The sequence below is a fragment of the Strix aluco genome, chromosome 24, assembly GCF_031877795.1.
Source record: "Strix aluco isolate bStrAlu1 chromosome 24, bStrAlu1.hap1, whole genome shotgun sequence".
NCBI classification, from domain to species: domain Eukaryota; kingdom Metazoa; phylum Chordata; class Aves; order Strigiformes; family Strigidae; genus Strix; species Strix aluco.
The window spans coordinates 5,662,048-5,679,758 of NC_133954.1; the positions used below are offsets into that span (position 1 = coordinate 5,662,048).

Genomic DNA, 17,711 nt, shown 5'->3' on the forward strand with positions numbered 1-17,711 from the left:
TTTCCAGGCTTCCTCCTGAGCGTTCGAAACTGTGAAGCGAATGTCACCTTTCTCGCTTGGAAGGTGGGAGGAACAGGAAGAGAAAAAAACCACCAAATTTGGATTTTTTTTCTTTTTTAGAGAAAATTCTCATGATTCTTTAAGGCGACCTCATGATTTTGGGGAGATTTGCTGAGGGGTGTTGCTCTGGGGATACAGAGCAGGGATGAGCATGGAAAAATGTCCAGATGTTGAATAGCTCCCAGAAAGTGTTGAAGAGCTCCTGTCTGGTGACCACAGCACCAATGTGTCTAAACCCTTGGGATGATGCACCTTCTCGTGAAGTTTTTCCCACCTCACTTGATTCAGAGCTCCAACATCTGAATATTAGATCACTAAGATGCCAGGAAAGGGGATGTGAGAGCATCAGGAGGTGGAGAAGAGCATCAGGAGGCAGGTGAGAGGATCAGGATGCAGGTGTGAGGATCAGCAGGTGGGAAAGAGCATCAGGATGAGGGTGAGAGCATCAGAAGGGTGAGAGCATCGGGAGGTGAGGGAGAATATCAGGAGACTGGTGAGAGGATCGGGAGATGAAAGTGGGGTATTGCGGTTTTGTTTTGTTTTGTTTTCCCAGCAACTGTGAACACAGCACATTTCACAGCCTGCAGAATTTGAGCCTCACTTACTTTTTGACATCTTGAAGGGAGAAACACCACGAGGTTTCTGTGCAAGGGGGTTTTGTGACTATGGACACGGCGCAGTGGTGGATGAGAGCAGAGAAGGTTTGCAAAGAGCTTTTTAAGCCAGAGGATGGGACTTTCCTCCCAGACCTGGGGTCTGCCGCCTCTACAAGTGTGGTGGCACTGGGAGAGGTGATGGAAGATTTGTCATCCAGGGGCACAAGCAGGGAAGCAGCAGGATGCGAATCTCTGCTGCCTGCTAAGGAGAACCCAGAGGAATGAACCAGCTCCACTTCTCGGCAGCCATGGGCGCACCATGGGCTGAGCATCCGAGCAGGACAAAAGCAGATAAAAATGGGAAAAACTGATCTGGACAGATAGGAGGAGCACAGGGAGAGCAAAGAGAGGGCACAGAGTACTTCCAGCTTGACACCAGTGCTCAGGCTGAGGTTTTAAGGCAGGTGATTAAGGTGATTTTTCCTTTGGCCAGCTCAGGAATTTACATTTCAAGGGCCATGCCTAAGCCCGGTGGGTCCTGTGTCACCATCTGAGGGCAGATCTCCTGGAGGCTTCATGGCAGCTTCAAACCATGTTTTACAGCCAGGGTGAGAGCCGTGGGTCGATGTGCATTGCTTATCCCACTCCACGTGGTCCTTGCAGCAGCACCACCCTTCAGGCTCAGCCCAGCATCACCCTGTGGTGCCCTCCTGCCTGCTGCCATTGCGATGACACTGAACACCACAGTCCCTACAAGCTGAGCTGTTTATTAGTGCTTATACTAGTGTAGAGAGTAGGCAGGCATGTCCTCGGCCACCCCCAGGATGTGGTATAATGTTCCCTTTCTTCCAGTATGAATTTGGCTTTGCAGCTGATAGATAAGACAGCCGGAGTCAACACAATGTGCGTTGTCTCTAATCAATTGACACGCTAGATTCTTGACAGAAAAACACTGTGTACCCAGTGGTAATTATTTGTTCCCTGCCAGTCTTGGAGATCGCACTGCTTTCAGTGTGATAAGCAATTGAAATATGGACCTTTTTTTTAAACCACCCCCCTGAGGCTGAAAGTCAAAGGCATCAAACAGAGAAATAGCTGGGAGTGGAGTGACCCTGGTGCAAAGATCTGCCCAAGCTCTTGTGAATGCCTTGGGAAGACAAAGGCTTGTGGATGTCTGATGGTGGGAGAATTAGAATTAGGTCCAGCTTGCTAAGGGTTCAGGTGAGCTCAGACACCAACAGGCTCAAATGCAGAGTTTTGAGGTCTTCACTTCCAAGACCTTTACTACCATCTGCAAGATCCTCCCTGTGAGCCAGCCCAGAGAGTGCTGCAGGGATGGGGACCTGCTCTGGGACCACCTCTTGGAAAACGGTTTCCTGTCTTGATTTAAAGACTTCAGGGGCTGTGGGACCACCCATGGTCCCAGACGGGTTGTTTCATTTGAATGCATTTAGCTCCCCCCTGTCATGACCCCCTCTGCCTCCCTGTTCTGGCTTTGTCTGCCAAATTAAAGAACCCTTTATTAGAAATCTCTCCACAGAGAAATTTATAGACTGATGGAGCCACCTCTTCACCTTCCCTTTGTTAAACTAAATGACTCGAACTTTTGTCTCGCTGGCAGGCAGCTTGCCAAGCCTCACGTCCGCCCTTGCAGCTCTCGGTTGAACCCTTTGCGATGCACCAGCATCTCTCCCAAGAGCTGCTGCCTGAACGAGGCTTCGTGTTGTGTGGGAGAGTGGCAGTGGGCCACAGGGATATGCCCTGCCTTAGTGCAGCGTGAGGTTCTTAAATTTGGGATATGCAAGAGATGCCATGTTTTGACTCCTCCAGCCCCCGCTTCCTCCACCACCCATCCCCTCTGCTCCCCGCTGTCATGGTTTAACCCCAGCCAGCAATCAAGCACCACGCAGCCACTCACTCACTCTTTCCCACTCCCTGGGATGGGAAGGATTGAAAAAAAAGTAAAACTCGTGGATTGAGATAACAGTTTAATAACTAAAATGAAATAAAATATAACAACAACAATAATAAAATATAATAATAATTATAATGAAAAGGAAGATAGCAAAAAGAGAGAAATAAACCCCCAGAGAAGACAAGCGATGCACAGTGCAGTTGCTCCCCACCCACTGACCGATGCCTGAGCAGGGATTGGCCCCTCCCAGCCAACTCCCCCCAGTTTCTATACTGGGCATGACGCCCTATGGTATGGAATAGCCCTTTGGCTAGTTCGGATCAGCTCTCCTGGCCACGCTCCCTCCCAGCTTCTTGTACACTTCCTCACTGGCAGAGCACGGGAAACTGAAAAATCCTTAACTTGGGATAAGAGCTACTTAGCAACAACTAAAACATCTGTGTGTTATCAACATTATTCTCACATTAAATCCAAAACGCAGCACTGTGCCAGCTACTAGGAAGAAAATTAACTGTGTCCCAGTCAAAACTGGGACACCCAAATACAGGCTCTTCAGGCAGGAGAGGGCAGGCAGCCAAAGGGAAGAGGCTCTCGAATCAGCCCTGTGCTGAGTCTGTCTGTGAGCTGAGGCGGCTCTGATCAGCGCTACCTCTCTGGGCCAAATGAGCACATCAGGAGCCTTCAAGCCACAGGCTTGCAGAGAGCCGGGCAGCATGGCCCATCAGCTGTGGCTCCAGGGAAGACCCCGTGGCAGGAGGTGGGAATGGGGGAGACCTTCTAGGCAAGCATAAATCCACCAGTGTTGAAACTGCCAAGCCAACTTACACGGAGGGATGGAAGATGTCACGGCTAAAAGTTCACCTTTTTCCACCTTCTGCTGCCCTCCTGCTCAAACCGTCGGTGCTCCAGAGCACTTGGGTCAGCACCAAGCCAGTGCCATGTGTTCCTGGTTACAGCAGCCTCCTAAAAGCATGATAGCACCCTGGCACTGGATGTGGGATGGTTCAGGACAAAAGGACAGGAGGCAGCCGGGAGCTTTGCAAACCTCCAGTGCAGCTGGTTTCTGGGTCAGCTGGCTTTCAGTGTGGGGAAGTGTCTGTGCCTCAACGTACCCCCTCCGCTGCTGCTGCTGTCCCAGCTCTGTTGATGTAATGCACTTCGGTGGTGATCCCTAAGGGGCCTATGGGGCTTTTTTTTTTTTTTTTTTGGGTATCAAAACAAGCTCAGTATACAAATACCTCTAAGGCATTTAGGCATTAAGGCTGCCCCACGGATTTAGCAGCGTAGCCCAGGAACTGAGAGTTCTGAATTTGCCTAGTTTGGTGGTATCTCCTCCAGACTTGGCTGTCAAAGGGTACCAGCTTATCTGCAAGGGACAGGCATCATCAGCAGTGTCTCACTGCTCATCCCCCATCCCCTCTCGATACCCACACTCTGTCAGTGAGTTGTTTTTGCATTTGAGGGGCTGGATCCTGTAAAGTCCCAAGTTCACCCTTGGACTCCAACCCAAACAAAGGTGGAGGCGCTCCTGCTCCTTCAAGCACAAAGAAATACAGTACAGAGGTCCACCATGGCTATAGGGCCAACTCCCTTCCCAGCCATTTCTAGCGTAAGGGACAGAAAGACCAGTTTGGATGAGGCACCCAGACAAGGCTGGGCTTTGATGGCTTTGTCATGGGCATGGCTAAGAGCCTACAGATGTTGCAGTGAGTCACCTTGAGCTAGGCCTGGCATGAACTCCCTCCTCTGGTCCAGAAGGGGCTACAGGGAACAGGCTGGCACAGGGATTTGGCAATGGGAGACAACCCTTGGCCGCTCCACAGCTCTGCAGCCAGGCTGCCAATGAGCACTTGGTACCAGCTGATGGCGGCTGGGCATACCATGGATAATGAATGTGTGGCTAGCATCCAGGTCTCAGGAGATGAAAACTGATAACACAAAATGAGCTCTTCAGCAAGCCCTTTGAGGGTGCGCTCTTCAGGAGCAATCAGAGATGCCATCCTCATGCCAGCAACCCCCCCTCCCCATTCAAGTGGCTTTCCTCTATAGGTGGTATTAGCTAAACTCTTCACATCACCTCCGGGTATCCCTGTGGAGTGCCACCTCATCAAGCTTCAGCAGACTTCCAATGACTCTACCAAAATCTCTTAATGGAGATTTAATAAATTGCCAAGTGGAGAAATTTGTATGCCCTTTAGAGGGCACACACCTGAGCACACATGCTCCAGGCTCTGCCAGCCTGGAGAGGATTGGATTGAAGCCTGTCTCCTGCTTCTTGAAGTCTGAAAGAACTCTGCCTGCCTCCTTGCTTGGTGAAGGTTTTTTGGGTGCGTTCAATCCCAGAAACGAGGTATTTTGTTGGAAGCCTTACTGGTTTTTATTTTTGTCTAAGGGAGAAAACGTTGGGGGGCTGTAGAGGACATGCTGCTGTAGAGCAAGGCAAGGAGGAGGACATTGCAGCTAAACAGCCTGCGGGATGTCTTAATGTGGCTCCTTGGTGGCACCGCTCATGTTTAATTGAAGGAGGCTCCTGTGGAGCAGGGAACAGCTTTGCAGCAGCCAGAGACCTCCCAACCCGGCTGCTGGAGGAAAAGCCAAGACTGGGGAGCATTGCTCCAAGGCCCTGCTGCTAGCACGGTGGGGACGGCAGTGGACGCAGGTTTGGTGGCATGTGATGGGGGGACATGATTTGGGTTTTGCAGAGACAGGACCTGCCTTTCCCTGAGACACTGCAGTGCACTGAGGGTGTCTGTGTGGCTGCTGGGACTTCTGTCCAAACACAGGGAATCTCTTGTTGACTTGGGTGGCCCAGGACAGGGACCTGCCCTGAGCACCCTTGGCAGGCTGCTTGCTTGACATTGTCCTTGGAGGCAGTCTGCTCCAGAGCAAGTGATGGACTGGAAGCTCTTTGCACCATCCTCTGGGCAGCAGAAGGATTTGTCCTGAAGGGAAGTGTTTTTGTGCATGAACATGGGCACTTGAGACAGGCTAGGAGGATGGATTTGCACCTTCTCCAGGGCAAAGGGGTGTCCTCAGGCCCTCAGCCGGCTGCAAATCCCAACACACCTCCCCTCTGCAGCATCCGCTGTGGGTAAATCTGGGCTGACCTCCACTCCCCGTGGTTGGTTTAATGCCCTCCCAAGGTTTGGGACTCCCATCAGCTCTCCCAAAGCAGCTTTTCACAGTCCAGCTGTGATTCTCCCCGCTGTGGCCACCAGATTGGTGATGGTCACTGGCCATTCAGCAGCACCCAGCCATGAGCTAGCAGAGGTGCAAACACCCCCACACATGGCAACCTGTTCCCATTCCCCCAGCCTACAAAACCAGCAGGGTTTGGAGCTCCAGGAAACTTGTTCTCTTTACTGGGGTAAAGCAGCATCATTTTGAGCCAGTTCTATTTAGACTCCTGGTCACTAATAAATGGGGCTCCAAGATGACCACAGGGCACAACATCAGAGCTGGCTCCACTGTCATGGAGCAGACGAGGACGCAGCTGAGCACAAGAGGTTGAGCACGGCCATGGCATGATGCCCACCCCATCAGGAGGGGTGTGAAGACGCAGTGGAAGGAGTAAAGCTGGGGTGAGGGGTGAGGAATGGTCCTGGGCAGCCCCTGGGATGTGCTTGTACCGGTCACTGCCCCTCACCCTGTGCCGAGGCTGCGCTGGGGGCTCCAGCTTGGGGTGGGGGGCAAGGCAGAAATGACACAGCCCGGCCATTTCCACAAGACCAGCTTTAATATCAGTCATGAGAACGAGGAGAAAGCACAGAATCCATTAACGGGAAAAAATAAAAAATTAAAAAAAAATATTAAAAAAAAAATAAAGAAACCCACCGCCCCGTGCCCACCTGCCGCAGACGGACTATCCAGGCACTGCAGACGGAGGAGCACGACACAGCAGCCGGGGGGGACGATCCACCGAGAGCCACCCGGTCCGGCCCCTCTCCAGGGATGCTCACCTTGGGGTGACTGGTAGCGCTGAGGAGCCCCGGTGGTGGCCTGGCCTTGGGGGACCCGGCTTAGCTTAAGATTCATCACAGACTGACACGAAGGACAAGAACGTAAGAAGAATCCAAGAGCTGCGACTTTTTGTTTCTTTATTCTAATTCAGCCTACGACGTTAGTAATGGTGATTTCAGGGGATGGCTGGGCCCGCGAGTTCCTTCTTGTAGTGAAAATCAGAGACTGTAAAGAGGAACAGAGCTTATAAAGACAGATAGGAATATATTGCCATAAAAAGAACTGGCATGCAAGTGCTTTATACATTTGGCAGTATGTGAAATGGCAGGGCTTCGGTTTTGTTTTTGGTGGTGGTGGTGGTCTCTTTGTTTTGTACAGTTCAAAAATGAGCTGCTGCCTTCACATCTTGAAGACAACCCCCCCACAGGAAAGGACAACACAAGTCAAGTCCAAGGCGCCTCTCGCTTGGTTTTGGCAGAGTATATATATAATATATATATTTATTTTTTTTTAATGCATAGCGATTTTCTTCCTTTTTTTTTTTTTTTAATATATTTTTTTAATTTTTTTTTTTTTCCCCCGTTGCAAACCTGAGCTCGGTCCCTGCTTTCCTGTGCAGTTTTCCTTCCTTAGGTGTTGGCACTGTGGAGCGGTCGGATGGTGTCAGCAGGCGATCTCCTCCAGCGTTCCCAGGGTGGCCTGCAGCGGCACGTTCACAGTGTGGCTGATGGTTTCCGAATGATTTGGCATGGGGTCGCAAGTGCTCTGCGGACGGAGAGCGGGGGACAGGGTTACCCTGGGGCCGCTGGACGCTCCCTGTCCCTCCCCAACCGCTATCTCCTTTCTTTGGCCGAGCCATAGCATCAATCCTTCGGAAATAACTCAAGCTGGGGCTGAACGCTGCATCCGTATCGAGCGACTTCACCTGCCTACAGATCCAACTGCAGGGAAATTTCCTCTTGTCTCCCAATGGGGCTCCTTACCACGTTTTCATCATGGCTCCCTTCCTCTTCCTCCTTTCCAAGTAGGTCTAATAATTTCTCCTTGATCAGCTGCAAAAGAGGAAGGTGGGTTAAGGTGGGCAGGAACAGGCAAGACATCTCCCCTGCCTTGCGTGGGCATCCCACGAGGCACAGAGCAGCCTCACCAACACAGCCCCAGGGAATGCACCAGGTTTGGAGGACACCCGCTGAAGGATATGGAGAAGGAGACAATCTTTCCAAGGAAACCACCCCACGCGTCAAAACTGAATTCTTCACACGGAAAAAAAAACAACCCCAAACTCAGTATTTTTAAATATATTTGGGGGTTTACTGAAAAATGTCAGCTATGTGAGCACCGTTTCTCTTCACAGCCACATTATTTCCCTGGCAGCCACTGCTGCTGAAGAATGTATTTTCAAGGGAAATCCCAGAAAGGTAAAAAAATGAGTGTTTTTCTGAAAAACTTCCACTGGGGGAAAAGAAAAAAATAAGAAAGCTAAAAATGTGAAAAATTGGTTCAGTTCCTAAGGAAGCAAGGTGGATGCTGGCTGGCATGTGGAGATGTGTGGTGGGGATTTGGGACCCCGATGAACCCAGGAGCACAACTCTGCCCTGAGGCAGGACCAAGAGGAGGATTGTGCTGAGCAAATGAAGCAAAAAAACCATCTCTAGGGTCAACATTTCATCCGATTTTGGCTAACCCACTGGAAAAGAACAGTTGTATCTCTTTGCTGGCAAGCTCGAAGAGTTCACAAATGCTTTGGTTGAAAACACAATGAGTTTTAGGTGCACTGAACCCCACCTTGATGGAACCCTGAGCCGATCAGATCAGCCATGTAGATTGGGCATCATTTAAGACATTTTATTCCTTTTCTCCCTGTCTGGTGTGGGTTAAATATCTGTCACAGGTGACCATGAAGATGTCCCACATAGGGCATAGTTGGGTGAACCTGCTGGTGCATCCGTGTGCACGGGGAGCCTCTCCAAGAAGACAGGATGCTCCCTTAAGCCATGTTTGCCCAAAAAGAAGAAGAAAAAAAGATAAAAAAATAACAGCAAGAGGAAACTATTTGCCTAGTTTTATAAGCAGATGTCAAACAAAGGAGTAAAACGGAGAAGAAAAATCCAAACTTTGTGAGGTTTCTTATTACCTTCTTATGAAAGAACCCCAAGTAAGCCGGGAATAGGCAATTTTAATGAAATATTGTGTGCATTCAGCCTGAGATATAAACTGAGGCGCAGGTTTTGTTTGCACTCCGAAGCCATTATGAGCTTTATGCTTGTAATTTTCAATATATTTTATTGCAGAGTAATGCCACCAAGTGCTAACAGCTGCCCAGAAGGGACTGTGATGGGGAGCGACTGTCTTAAAACATAAAGTCAGCATCCCAACTTTAATAACATGAAGAGGCTTTTCAAGATGCCCCAGCGAGCTCAGAGCAGAGAGCGTGGTTGCCTGACATCCCTGTGCACCCACCTGGCTCGGCACACATTAATGCAACAGCCACGAATGACCCTGACTGCAATATCCATGGGATTCAAAATCCCTGATCCCATCATGAGTCGGGGCTGAGGCAGGGCTACGAGAGTGCTGGACTATGCAGGTCTAAGATATTGTGTATTTGGGTGCAGGGGGCCCCAAGCCACTGCACTGAAATCACCAGGGAACGAGTCCATGAGCTGATTTAGCAGGAGGCACCTTCCCAGGGACAAGGGCAAAGGACCTTGGGCTCCGATTTGCCAAATTTGCTGGGAACTTCCTGCCTCTGTAGGTGTTTGCATCCTCCTTGAAACTATCCCAAGCCATAAACTCCTTCTTTCATGCTACAGAACAGGACACACGCTTGCGTGTTTGGGTCCTTGGGGTCATCTTGGTGCAAACAGGTTGCTCCTCGGTGGCTCACATCCGGCTGCAGCCCCTCTCCCTGCCTCAATTCCTCTTTTACAAATAAAAATCACGAGCCTAGTATCCTCAACATGAAGCCTTCTGTGATGTATTGAAGGACTGGGAAGGAAAATCAACTGCTGGCAGGGAGCATGCTCCAGAGAGGGTTATTTTGGACCACGGCTCATTTAGGTGAAAAATGGGGTGGAAAAAGTCCAAATAGCAGGAGGGTGCAGAGAGCTGCTTGAATCTGCCTCTGCGCTTGCAGGGGCAGCAGTGGAGGCTGCTGGCAGGACGATGCCCGCAGGCAGGCTGTGACAGCAGGGCAACGCCGAGGCCTGCGCTGGCACCACGGCACAGAAAAAGCAAAATCCCCTGGAGAGATGCTGAGCTGTGCTGCTGCGCGGAGACATCAGCATTCACTGGGGGAACTTGCTTAGGCAAAAAGAGATTAGAACTATACAAGGGTCGTAACTCTGCTGCTGGAGGGCAGGAGGAGGGAGGGCTGCCAGGAAGCTACGTCCCCTCCTGATTGCTTATTGCAATAATCCCCATTAAAGAGGGCTTGCACTTTTCTCCGGAGCACCTGCTCTTGGCCACCGCAGAGCCATGGCACCATGCTTGAGCTCGTCTCGGTGCTTCCTAGAAAGCTCCTTGCTCCAGGGCTGCTGGCAGAGCTGCAGACAGCAGATAACAGGGACTGGGGTTTTTCCACCGTACAAGGTCTGGCCTCGCTGCTTCTGCCGCCTGACGGCTGGACTGGGACTCAGGCATTAATTAAAGGTGGTTTTATGAGAAGATAATAACAGCATGCTGCTGGGAGAAGCCCAAATTGAGGACGGGGACAGGAAGGCGCAGCAGCAGGTCCCAAGCCAGCACCCCAGGCAGTGCGAGCCTCAGGGTGGGCAGCAGCACAGCTACATGAAGGTGGTGCTTAATTAGCCCAAGGGAGAAGCAAATCTCATTAGCAGAGGCAGGGTGCCAAGCGAACCTGGCTGTGCCATGCCGTGGCTGCGTGCCAGCCCCCCCTCACAGAGAGCCCCCGCTGACGCAGGGACCTCCGCACCACGCTACACGGCCGTGACTGATTATGTAGCACTACGGTAGAGCAGTAAGTATATAACATCATTAATTAAAATCAATAATCCATGTGGGAATAGCGGGCATGGAGGGTCGTGGTCCACGACCACCCCAGCTTGGCATCAAGGCTGGCAAACCCACACCCTGCCAGAGCAAGAAGGCGAAGGGCGAGGGTCTTACCTCATATATATAATCGAAGAGCTCTAGTATAGTGAGGATGCTAGCACCGATAAATAGCCCCATCTGGCCTCCAATGTCACCTAGGAGAGAGAACAACACGTGCATGGCTTTCATCCCTGGTGTAAACGCTCCTAGAGGCACCCGTGCAACCGTGGTGCAGCTGCCCTGGGCGCTGCCACCCCTGAAGAGTGGGGCAATGCAAGGGATGGCCCCCACAAACACCAACAGCTCTAATGCCATGAAAAGCATCTCGGGAAGGATGTTGCCGGCCACCAAAGTGTCTTTCCTGCTAATGAGGCCATCAGCTGGAAGCCTAATGAGGAAGCGATACTGCACGCTGGCATCCGAGGGAGCCATCTGTCAGAGGCAGACAGCAAGCTTCATCCCAGGAATCCCAAAGCCCAATTCCCAAACTGGGTGGGGGGAGGAGAAAGATGCTGGAGAAGAATTAGGTAACATCCCCTGGAGCTGAGAAAAAACCCAAACCTGCTGAAGAGAGGAAAGGGAGACGGCCTGCTTTTTCAGGGGAGCATCTCAAGGCTGTCTCTGAGTCCCCCAGCGCCGGGGAAGGGCTGCGGAGGAGGCACCATGGGGAGAGGAGACTTGCAGGAATCTGCTGGGAAGGTAACTGCTGATATGAGATACTGTGCTATGCCAAACCGTGTGCTTTAGGGAAGATAAATCTCATGGATTTTGCTGCAAAACATCCGTGGTTCAACTGTGTTGTGCCCCAGAGCAAAGGCACCCGTGGGTGGAGGGGCTATGGGACCTTTGCTGTGGGTGATGACAAAAGAGAGACAGAAGAAAGAGGAAAAAAGGTGCTTGGGGGGCAAAGTGCTGGTTCAAATAGGGGCTGAGGATTAGGGGAAGATGAGACTCTGCCCAAAGCCTGCAGTGCCCTGGGAATGCGGGTCATGCAAAGTCATGCAAATAAGGAGGCTTGTTTACAGAGGCTTCATCACCAGCCTCCTCTTCCTCGCTGCAGCACTCCTGGGGAACCCACAACTGGTGCAGAAGTGCTCCCAGCATGTATGTTTTGCAGAGCTACCACTGTGGGGTGGCGTTGGGGCACCCAATGGGACGTGGGGTGCTCTGCTCCCCACAGTGTCCCCATCCCAGGGGAGGCTGGCAGTGTCCAGCCCCACGGGGTGGCCCAGCTCCAGCCGCATCCCCGGAGGGATCTGGGGATTCAGGGTGGCACACGGAGGGGGCTGCAAGGCTGAGCGTGGGCACAGAGCATGCTTGCTTCTCCTGACCAAACACCTCCACCCTCAAACCCAACGGGTCCCAAGCACCCAAATCTGTAGCTGACACCCGCAAAGCTTGACCCAGTTTGAGGCTGAGCAACCCAACAACTCCTCCACCTTCTCCATCGAGCTGCAGGGACCCAAAGGCAAAGAGCTCAGGGTCCTGGCTGGCCTGGCTGGAAAGGAGGATGAATTTGGAGCATGGAAAAGGTGAAGGGTAGATGTTTTTAAGAGCTGTTCTCCTCCACACACTGCCCTTCCAGCATGGGGGGCACCACAGAGAGCATCCATCACCCGCTCAGCCCTGGGATTTCCAAATAATAGGGCCCTGGTAGCAAGCAGAGATGGAGCAGCTCACGTTAACCTTCCACAGGTGATACATGGAGTAGCTGTGGTCCCTAGGACATTCCTGGGACAGCTTGGGGTTGGAAGGAAAATAAGAGATAGGGTAGAAAGTGTGCTGGCCAGGAAGGTGTCTGGACCTTGCTGGGATTTTCAAGACAATGCACATAAGCTGTGCACCCACTCGTAGCATCTCTCTGTCCCATAAACACACATGGACTCCAGCACAGGCTCACACAGACTCCAAACTGCACCCCTGATCTCTCCTTACCAAGTAAGGCTGCCACTTCATAGGCTTTCTTCTGCTCAATTGTCTCATAGTTGAGTGCTTCAAAAAATATGTCCAGCACAAGAATATTCTCTCTGTAGAAAGAGGACAACAGCATCAGCCCATCAGCCACCAGCGGTCTCGTGTGCTTTGGGACAAGAGAAAAAATGGGACTTTGGGGCTTTATTCCCCTCTCTGTCCTGACTATTCTCTTCTTGGGGTCCTCAGCAACCCACAGACACTTGGACCTCCTGGAGACCAGGACCACAGGGCACCATCAGGACTCTGGTAGTCTTAGCAGAAGATGGAAAATGTTTCCCCAAAATCTCTCGGGATCTGAGCTCTGGATCTCACTTTGGTGCTAACAGCAAGAGTCCAAAGGATCCTTAATATGGAATAACTCTCGCTGCCTCTGCAAGACAATAATGTGCCCAGAACTGGGAGAGGTCCAAGACGGGGGCTGCCTGAGGTCCACAGCCCAGACTTGGGTAGAGAGCAGCCGTATCTCAGACAGGGCCAGCAAGACTGGGCTTCCCTGTCAAAATAGAGTTCTTGCACTGTTTTTGGTGGGTATGGAGTATGCTCATGAAAACAAGGCCAAGGAAGGAACATACAGTTGTCTGGAAACACGTCTACTGAGAAGAAAGCAACCTACACCTCCTCTCTTCAAGGGTTTCACCCTAACCTGCCCTGGAGGACATACCTCTGTCTGGTCATGGAGGCACTGGCAAGGTCTGGCTGGTCTTAGCACAGGCTGGCTTAAACAGCCAACGGGGCTTTTACAGACACTTTCCCCCCATAAAGCAATGAAGATCTGTTTTCTGCAACACTCACGAGATATATTTTTCTGACTTGTTGAACTTCTTCTCCAGGTACTTGGCCGAGGTCTTGCTGGGGATCTTGACCATGGAGAGCTCTTTGTTGTATCTGGTCAGGTTACAGGGTGTCCTGCAGATGCAGTAATTGCTGTCCTTTTCAGCAAGCAAACCTGGAGAAGGCCACAGAGTTAGATCTCATGGAGTGAGGGACACACAGCAGATGTGGGAGCAGAGTCATGCCACCCAGAGTGGGGCCAAGGAGTCACATCTCAGAAGAGCTGCAGGAAACCCCATCCTGGCCATTTCTCTCCCATTTCATTGCATGGCCATCTCCACCACCTTGGAGAGAGGCCTTTTGGGGGAGGCTAAACTCTTACCAGCATCTGCTTGGGGAACACGTGGTAATTGAATCTCCTAAATCCAGACACAGAATGGGTCCCTCCATCCCAAACCCAGACCCAAACCCAGAACCAGAGGTGCTCCCCGCCTACATATCCTGGGGTACCTGTTATCCTGAGGGTTTCTGCGTTCATGGAGCCCCATGCAGAACCAGAAGAAACTTTATCCCAGGGTGCACCCAGCCCTTCCCAGTCTCATCGAAACCCATCACCAGGCTGCAGCTACTCTAGATTATCCCAGTCCTGCCAGACAGTAGGACACAGGTTGCTGAAAGCCCCTCCAGCTTGGGACACCGTGGTACCCAGGGAGATCTCTTGGTACTCACCGAGCGCAGGCTCTGCGCATTCCTTATACTGCTCCGGGGTACAGAAGGGAGCATCCCCTGCACGGAAAGGACACATCCATCAGCGGGCATCAGCCACTGCTGCTGCAAGGGACCTGGGGACTGCTGGGCTCTCCATGGGGACCACAAAGACCTCCCTTCAGCAAAGTGAACCCAGGCTGGGGATCGGCAGCATCTGCCCCACATCTGCACGCTGCCTTTTCTTGCAAACTGAGGAGGGGGCTGCTGGAAATACCACCCAGGGGTGTTAACTGGGGCTAAATAAGGGGAAATCAGACCCATGTCCCTCTGTCATGTCTTGCCCTTATTTCTGGGCATTTTGCAAAGGCTGTTAGCATCCTTCTTTCCTTAGGGAAAGGTATTCCCAGCTCCTTTAATCCCTGTTCCCTTTCCAGCTTGTTAACCCTTAATGATGCAGGCTGGGTGGAGGGAGGGGGTCCCTGCCCACCCCTGGCACACTGACCTGGCATGTGAACCATTTTGCAGTTGCAGTTTTCCACAATATACCGGGTCTCGCAGTCGATCCTGCAAGCCGTGATACTGTAAACGGGAAAGAAGTCTAAGCCCATATCCGACGAGCGACATTCACCCCACGGTGGAGGCAGGTACGTCAGCTGCAAGAGAGGGAGGAGCGGGGTGTCAGGGGATGCTGGGGACCAGCAGCAAGGAGTGAGGTGCAGCATCTCCCTCCTCTTGCCACAGAGGAGCCCCCAGAGCACAATTTTAATGATGTTTTTAAGGAGGGGACCAAGCGGTGCTGTGGCAAGGGATGGCCATAGCGTGGCTTTTGCCAGGTGAGCACCTTTACCAAGCTCTTCTGCTCCAGAGTTGCTCTGCTGCGTCCCTCCAACCCAGCACCTCCGGAGCAGAGCTGCAGCAGGATGATGCATCAGAGATGTGCAGCACCAGAGGTTCTCCAAAACCAGCTCTGTGGTCTTTCCTGTACCATTAGGAAAATTCTGCCCACGCAGGGACTGAAGGAGAGGCTCCGACCTGCAAATTATCTCTGACTTCGGAGCGAGCAAACATGGGGTTGTTGGCACTGGTGTGTTGACAGCTCCCATCTCCAGCTTACTCTGACCTCCGAACTGTGCCACTATGTGCCACTCCTGGGGACAATGCAGACAGTGCTGGTGACATTGAGGAGCTAAAAGGGGTGGCAGTGAGATCCTGGCAATGGTTGCGATTGCTCTGGTATGAGCAAAGCTGCCACATTTGCACCGTTCACTTCTTCAGGCACTTTTCTCGATGAAAAATGCAGCAGATCACAACCCTCAGAGAGGTCCAGGGACTTGGGAAGCACGTGGAAAGCACCAAGAACAGTTCAGCAACTAAAGATTGCTGCAGAAGGTGAAAAATGCCAAGGAGAGGGCATACTGGTGCCATAAAGAGCCTCCAAACCTTCATGCTCCCCATGGAGGGATGGCTCTGCTCAGAGTGGTGCTGCCATGGGAGATGGTGCTGGGCTGCAGAGCAGCACCTCACTGCAGCCTTGGAGAAGGCAGACAAGTCATTCATGTCCTTTTCTGAACACCCATGCTCAGGGAGAGCCCTGTGGAGTTAGATCCACATTATCCGCTCTCCTGGCATCCCTTGATGATGAGGAACCTGTCTTCTTCCCTGTTTGCACATCACCTCGCATGAGGCTCATAAGTTGCTCTGCTCAGCGCTAGTGCAATGAAAACCCTTCTGCTGTTACCACTTTATTTAACACAAATGCAAAGATAAGATAAGCAGGACTCCACAATCCACCACAGAAACCTTAATTCAGAGCCCAGGACATGCTGGAGGAAAAATGCTCTCTGGCCCCCATGGCCAAATCTACCTTGTTCCTTTTCTGTCTGCAGCTTCGCAGCCTTTCCCACTTCTCTTTATCTTTGCTAAATGCTCTGCACTACTCTTTGCTAGAGAGCAAAAAATAACATTCCCCTAACCCCTCCTTCTTTGTGTTTTAAAGCAGCATCTAATTTGCTGTGCTTTGCTCCAAACACAGAACGTTTTGTGCTGGCAAAGCACGTTGGCTGAACAAAAACATTCCCTTCAAAAATGTAGTAACATTGATCACATCCTAAAATAAATATGTAAACATGTTGATGGACGATGAGCCTAGGACCTAGTTGGCAAGGCTCTACGGTGCTTGATTTGGGTTTCTTCTGGAGATGTGTGGGAAAGAGGAGAAAGATGACCCAGGAAATGGAGGCACACTGCAGATACTGTTGGATAAATAACGACCCCATGAACCCTCCCGGCATGGACCTGTGGTAACAGTGACAAAACTACCATGGTGTGAGCTGTTTGGAGCCCATGCTCTGCTCTAGGCCTGCCCCATGAGATCTCCTGTGAGAGCAGAGCTCCAGTTCTCCAAAGCACCCTGTGAAAAGATGTTCACCTTGTGCACCAGCTTGCAGTGCTGGGTTGCTGGTAAAACTCCCTGTGGCTTTGACTTAGGAACCACTCAGACGTTAAAAACCCAAATGGGCTTAAACTGCAGCCAGGAAGAGAAAGTGGGATGTTGGGATGAGCGTGATTTGTGTGAGGGCAGCTGGGTATGGATCAGTCTGCCTTGGAGGGGCACAAAACCTGGAAGCTAAAGGAGGGTTTGGGGATGATGCCAGGCGTCAGAGAGTGATCCTGCCTTCTGGGGCTGGACAAGCTCTCAACTCAGCCAGGCCAAAGTAATTCCTTCTCTAGGAACAATTTTGCCATGAACAGTTCCCATCCAGGAATCCAGAGGTGCTTTGCTTACTCCAGCACTTTGCTTGCTGCATCTCTGGTCACTACACTGGCTCCCAGTTCCTTCTGTCTCTGAGAGGCTGATGCAGGTTTTACGGGACCAGCTGGAACCATGGACATGGCAGCCCTGTGCCATACCCATCTTCTAGATGAGCCACAGGTCCTCCTCACAATGAGGTGGTAGTTCAAGGTCTTCCCTTGCATGACACCAAGGTCAGACCCATGAAGAACTCAGACCCAGCCTGCACAAGGGCGAGGGGTGTCTCCATGTGATGGTGAACCCCTCTTTGGCTCTGCTTCCCCCACCAGCTGGGAACCACCAACTCCCCCTGCTCCTGTGAGCACCATCCCTGCTCTCAAGTGCTGATGAGACAGAAAACTTTACAGTGATGTTCAGACACAGATGTGCATGGTCTGCTCAGCAGCTCCGCGTCCTGGTGTGCAGAAGCAAAGAAACAGGATGCTCATGGGTGCCCGGGCTGCTCGCTGAGGGACGTGCGCTCTGGCATTCCCAGAAGCTGCCTAAATCCATGCTCAAGCTCAAGCTGCTTTGAAAAGCAACAGCAGCAAGAGCTGCTTGGAGCGACATGCACCGATCTCTGTGCTCAGGGGGTCAAGCTGAAGAGCAGACAAGATCCACATCAGATGTGAAGATGCAGCAGGTGATGGAGGGATCCCATCTGTGGGGACCAGCTGAGGCATTACAGGAAAAAAAACCAAACAGTTCACAGCAATCTCAGCATCCTCCAAGAAATAGGCCTGGCTCTGAATGGCATGGTTTTGAAAGTCAGCAAAGCAGCACCTTGGAATGAAAATACCTAGAGTGTCTTTGTGACAATAGCAAAGTGCTCTCTGAAGGGGACCTTTTCTCATTTGCTTTACACTTGCAATATAATAGAGTA

The 17,711-nt window shown here is 51.6% G+C and overlaps 1 protein-coding gene across 2 annotated transcripts in view; it reads right to left on the bottom strand.

Annotated features, from left to right (window-relative positions):
* Positions 1 to 6,651: 6,651 nt before the first annotated feature.
* The window catches only part of LOC141934320 (acid-sensing ion channel 2-like), a 104,501-nt gene continuing 93,441 nt past the window's right edge, over positions 6,652 to 17,711 (bottom strand). Inside the window, exons 4-11 of one of the 2 annotated variants that reach the window (XR_012626302.1) lie at positions 14,540 to 14,690; positions 14,059 to 14,115; positions 13,351 to 13,504; positions 12,520 to 12,611; positions 10,660 to 10,739; positions 7,515 to 7,583; positions 7,122 to 7,296; positions 6,652 to 6,756 (exon numbers count right to left, since the gene is read on the bottom strand). Coding sequence is in view for 1 of the 2 variants with exons in the window: in XM_074849678.1 (XP_074705779.1) it covers positions 7,195 to 7,296; positions 7,515 to 7,583; positions 10,660 to 10,739; positions 12,520 to 12,611; positions 13,351 to 13,504; positions 14,059 to 14,115; positions 14,540 to 14,690 (705 nt within the window). In the remaining variant the exon portion in view is untranslated. Of the gene's footprint in view, positions 7,297 to 7,514; positions 7,584 to 10,659; positions 10,740 to 12,519; positions 12,612 to 13,350; positions 13,505 to 14,058; positions 14,116 to 14,539; positions 14,691 to 17,711 lie in introns of both variants that reach the window. The other variant, XM_074849678.1, reaches the window with a different exon arrangement.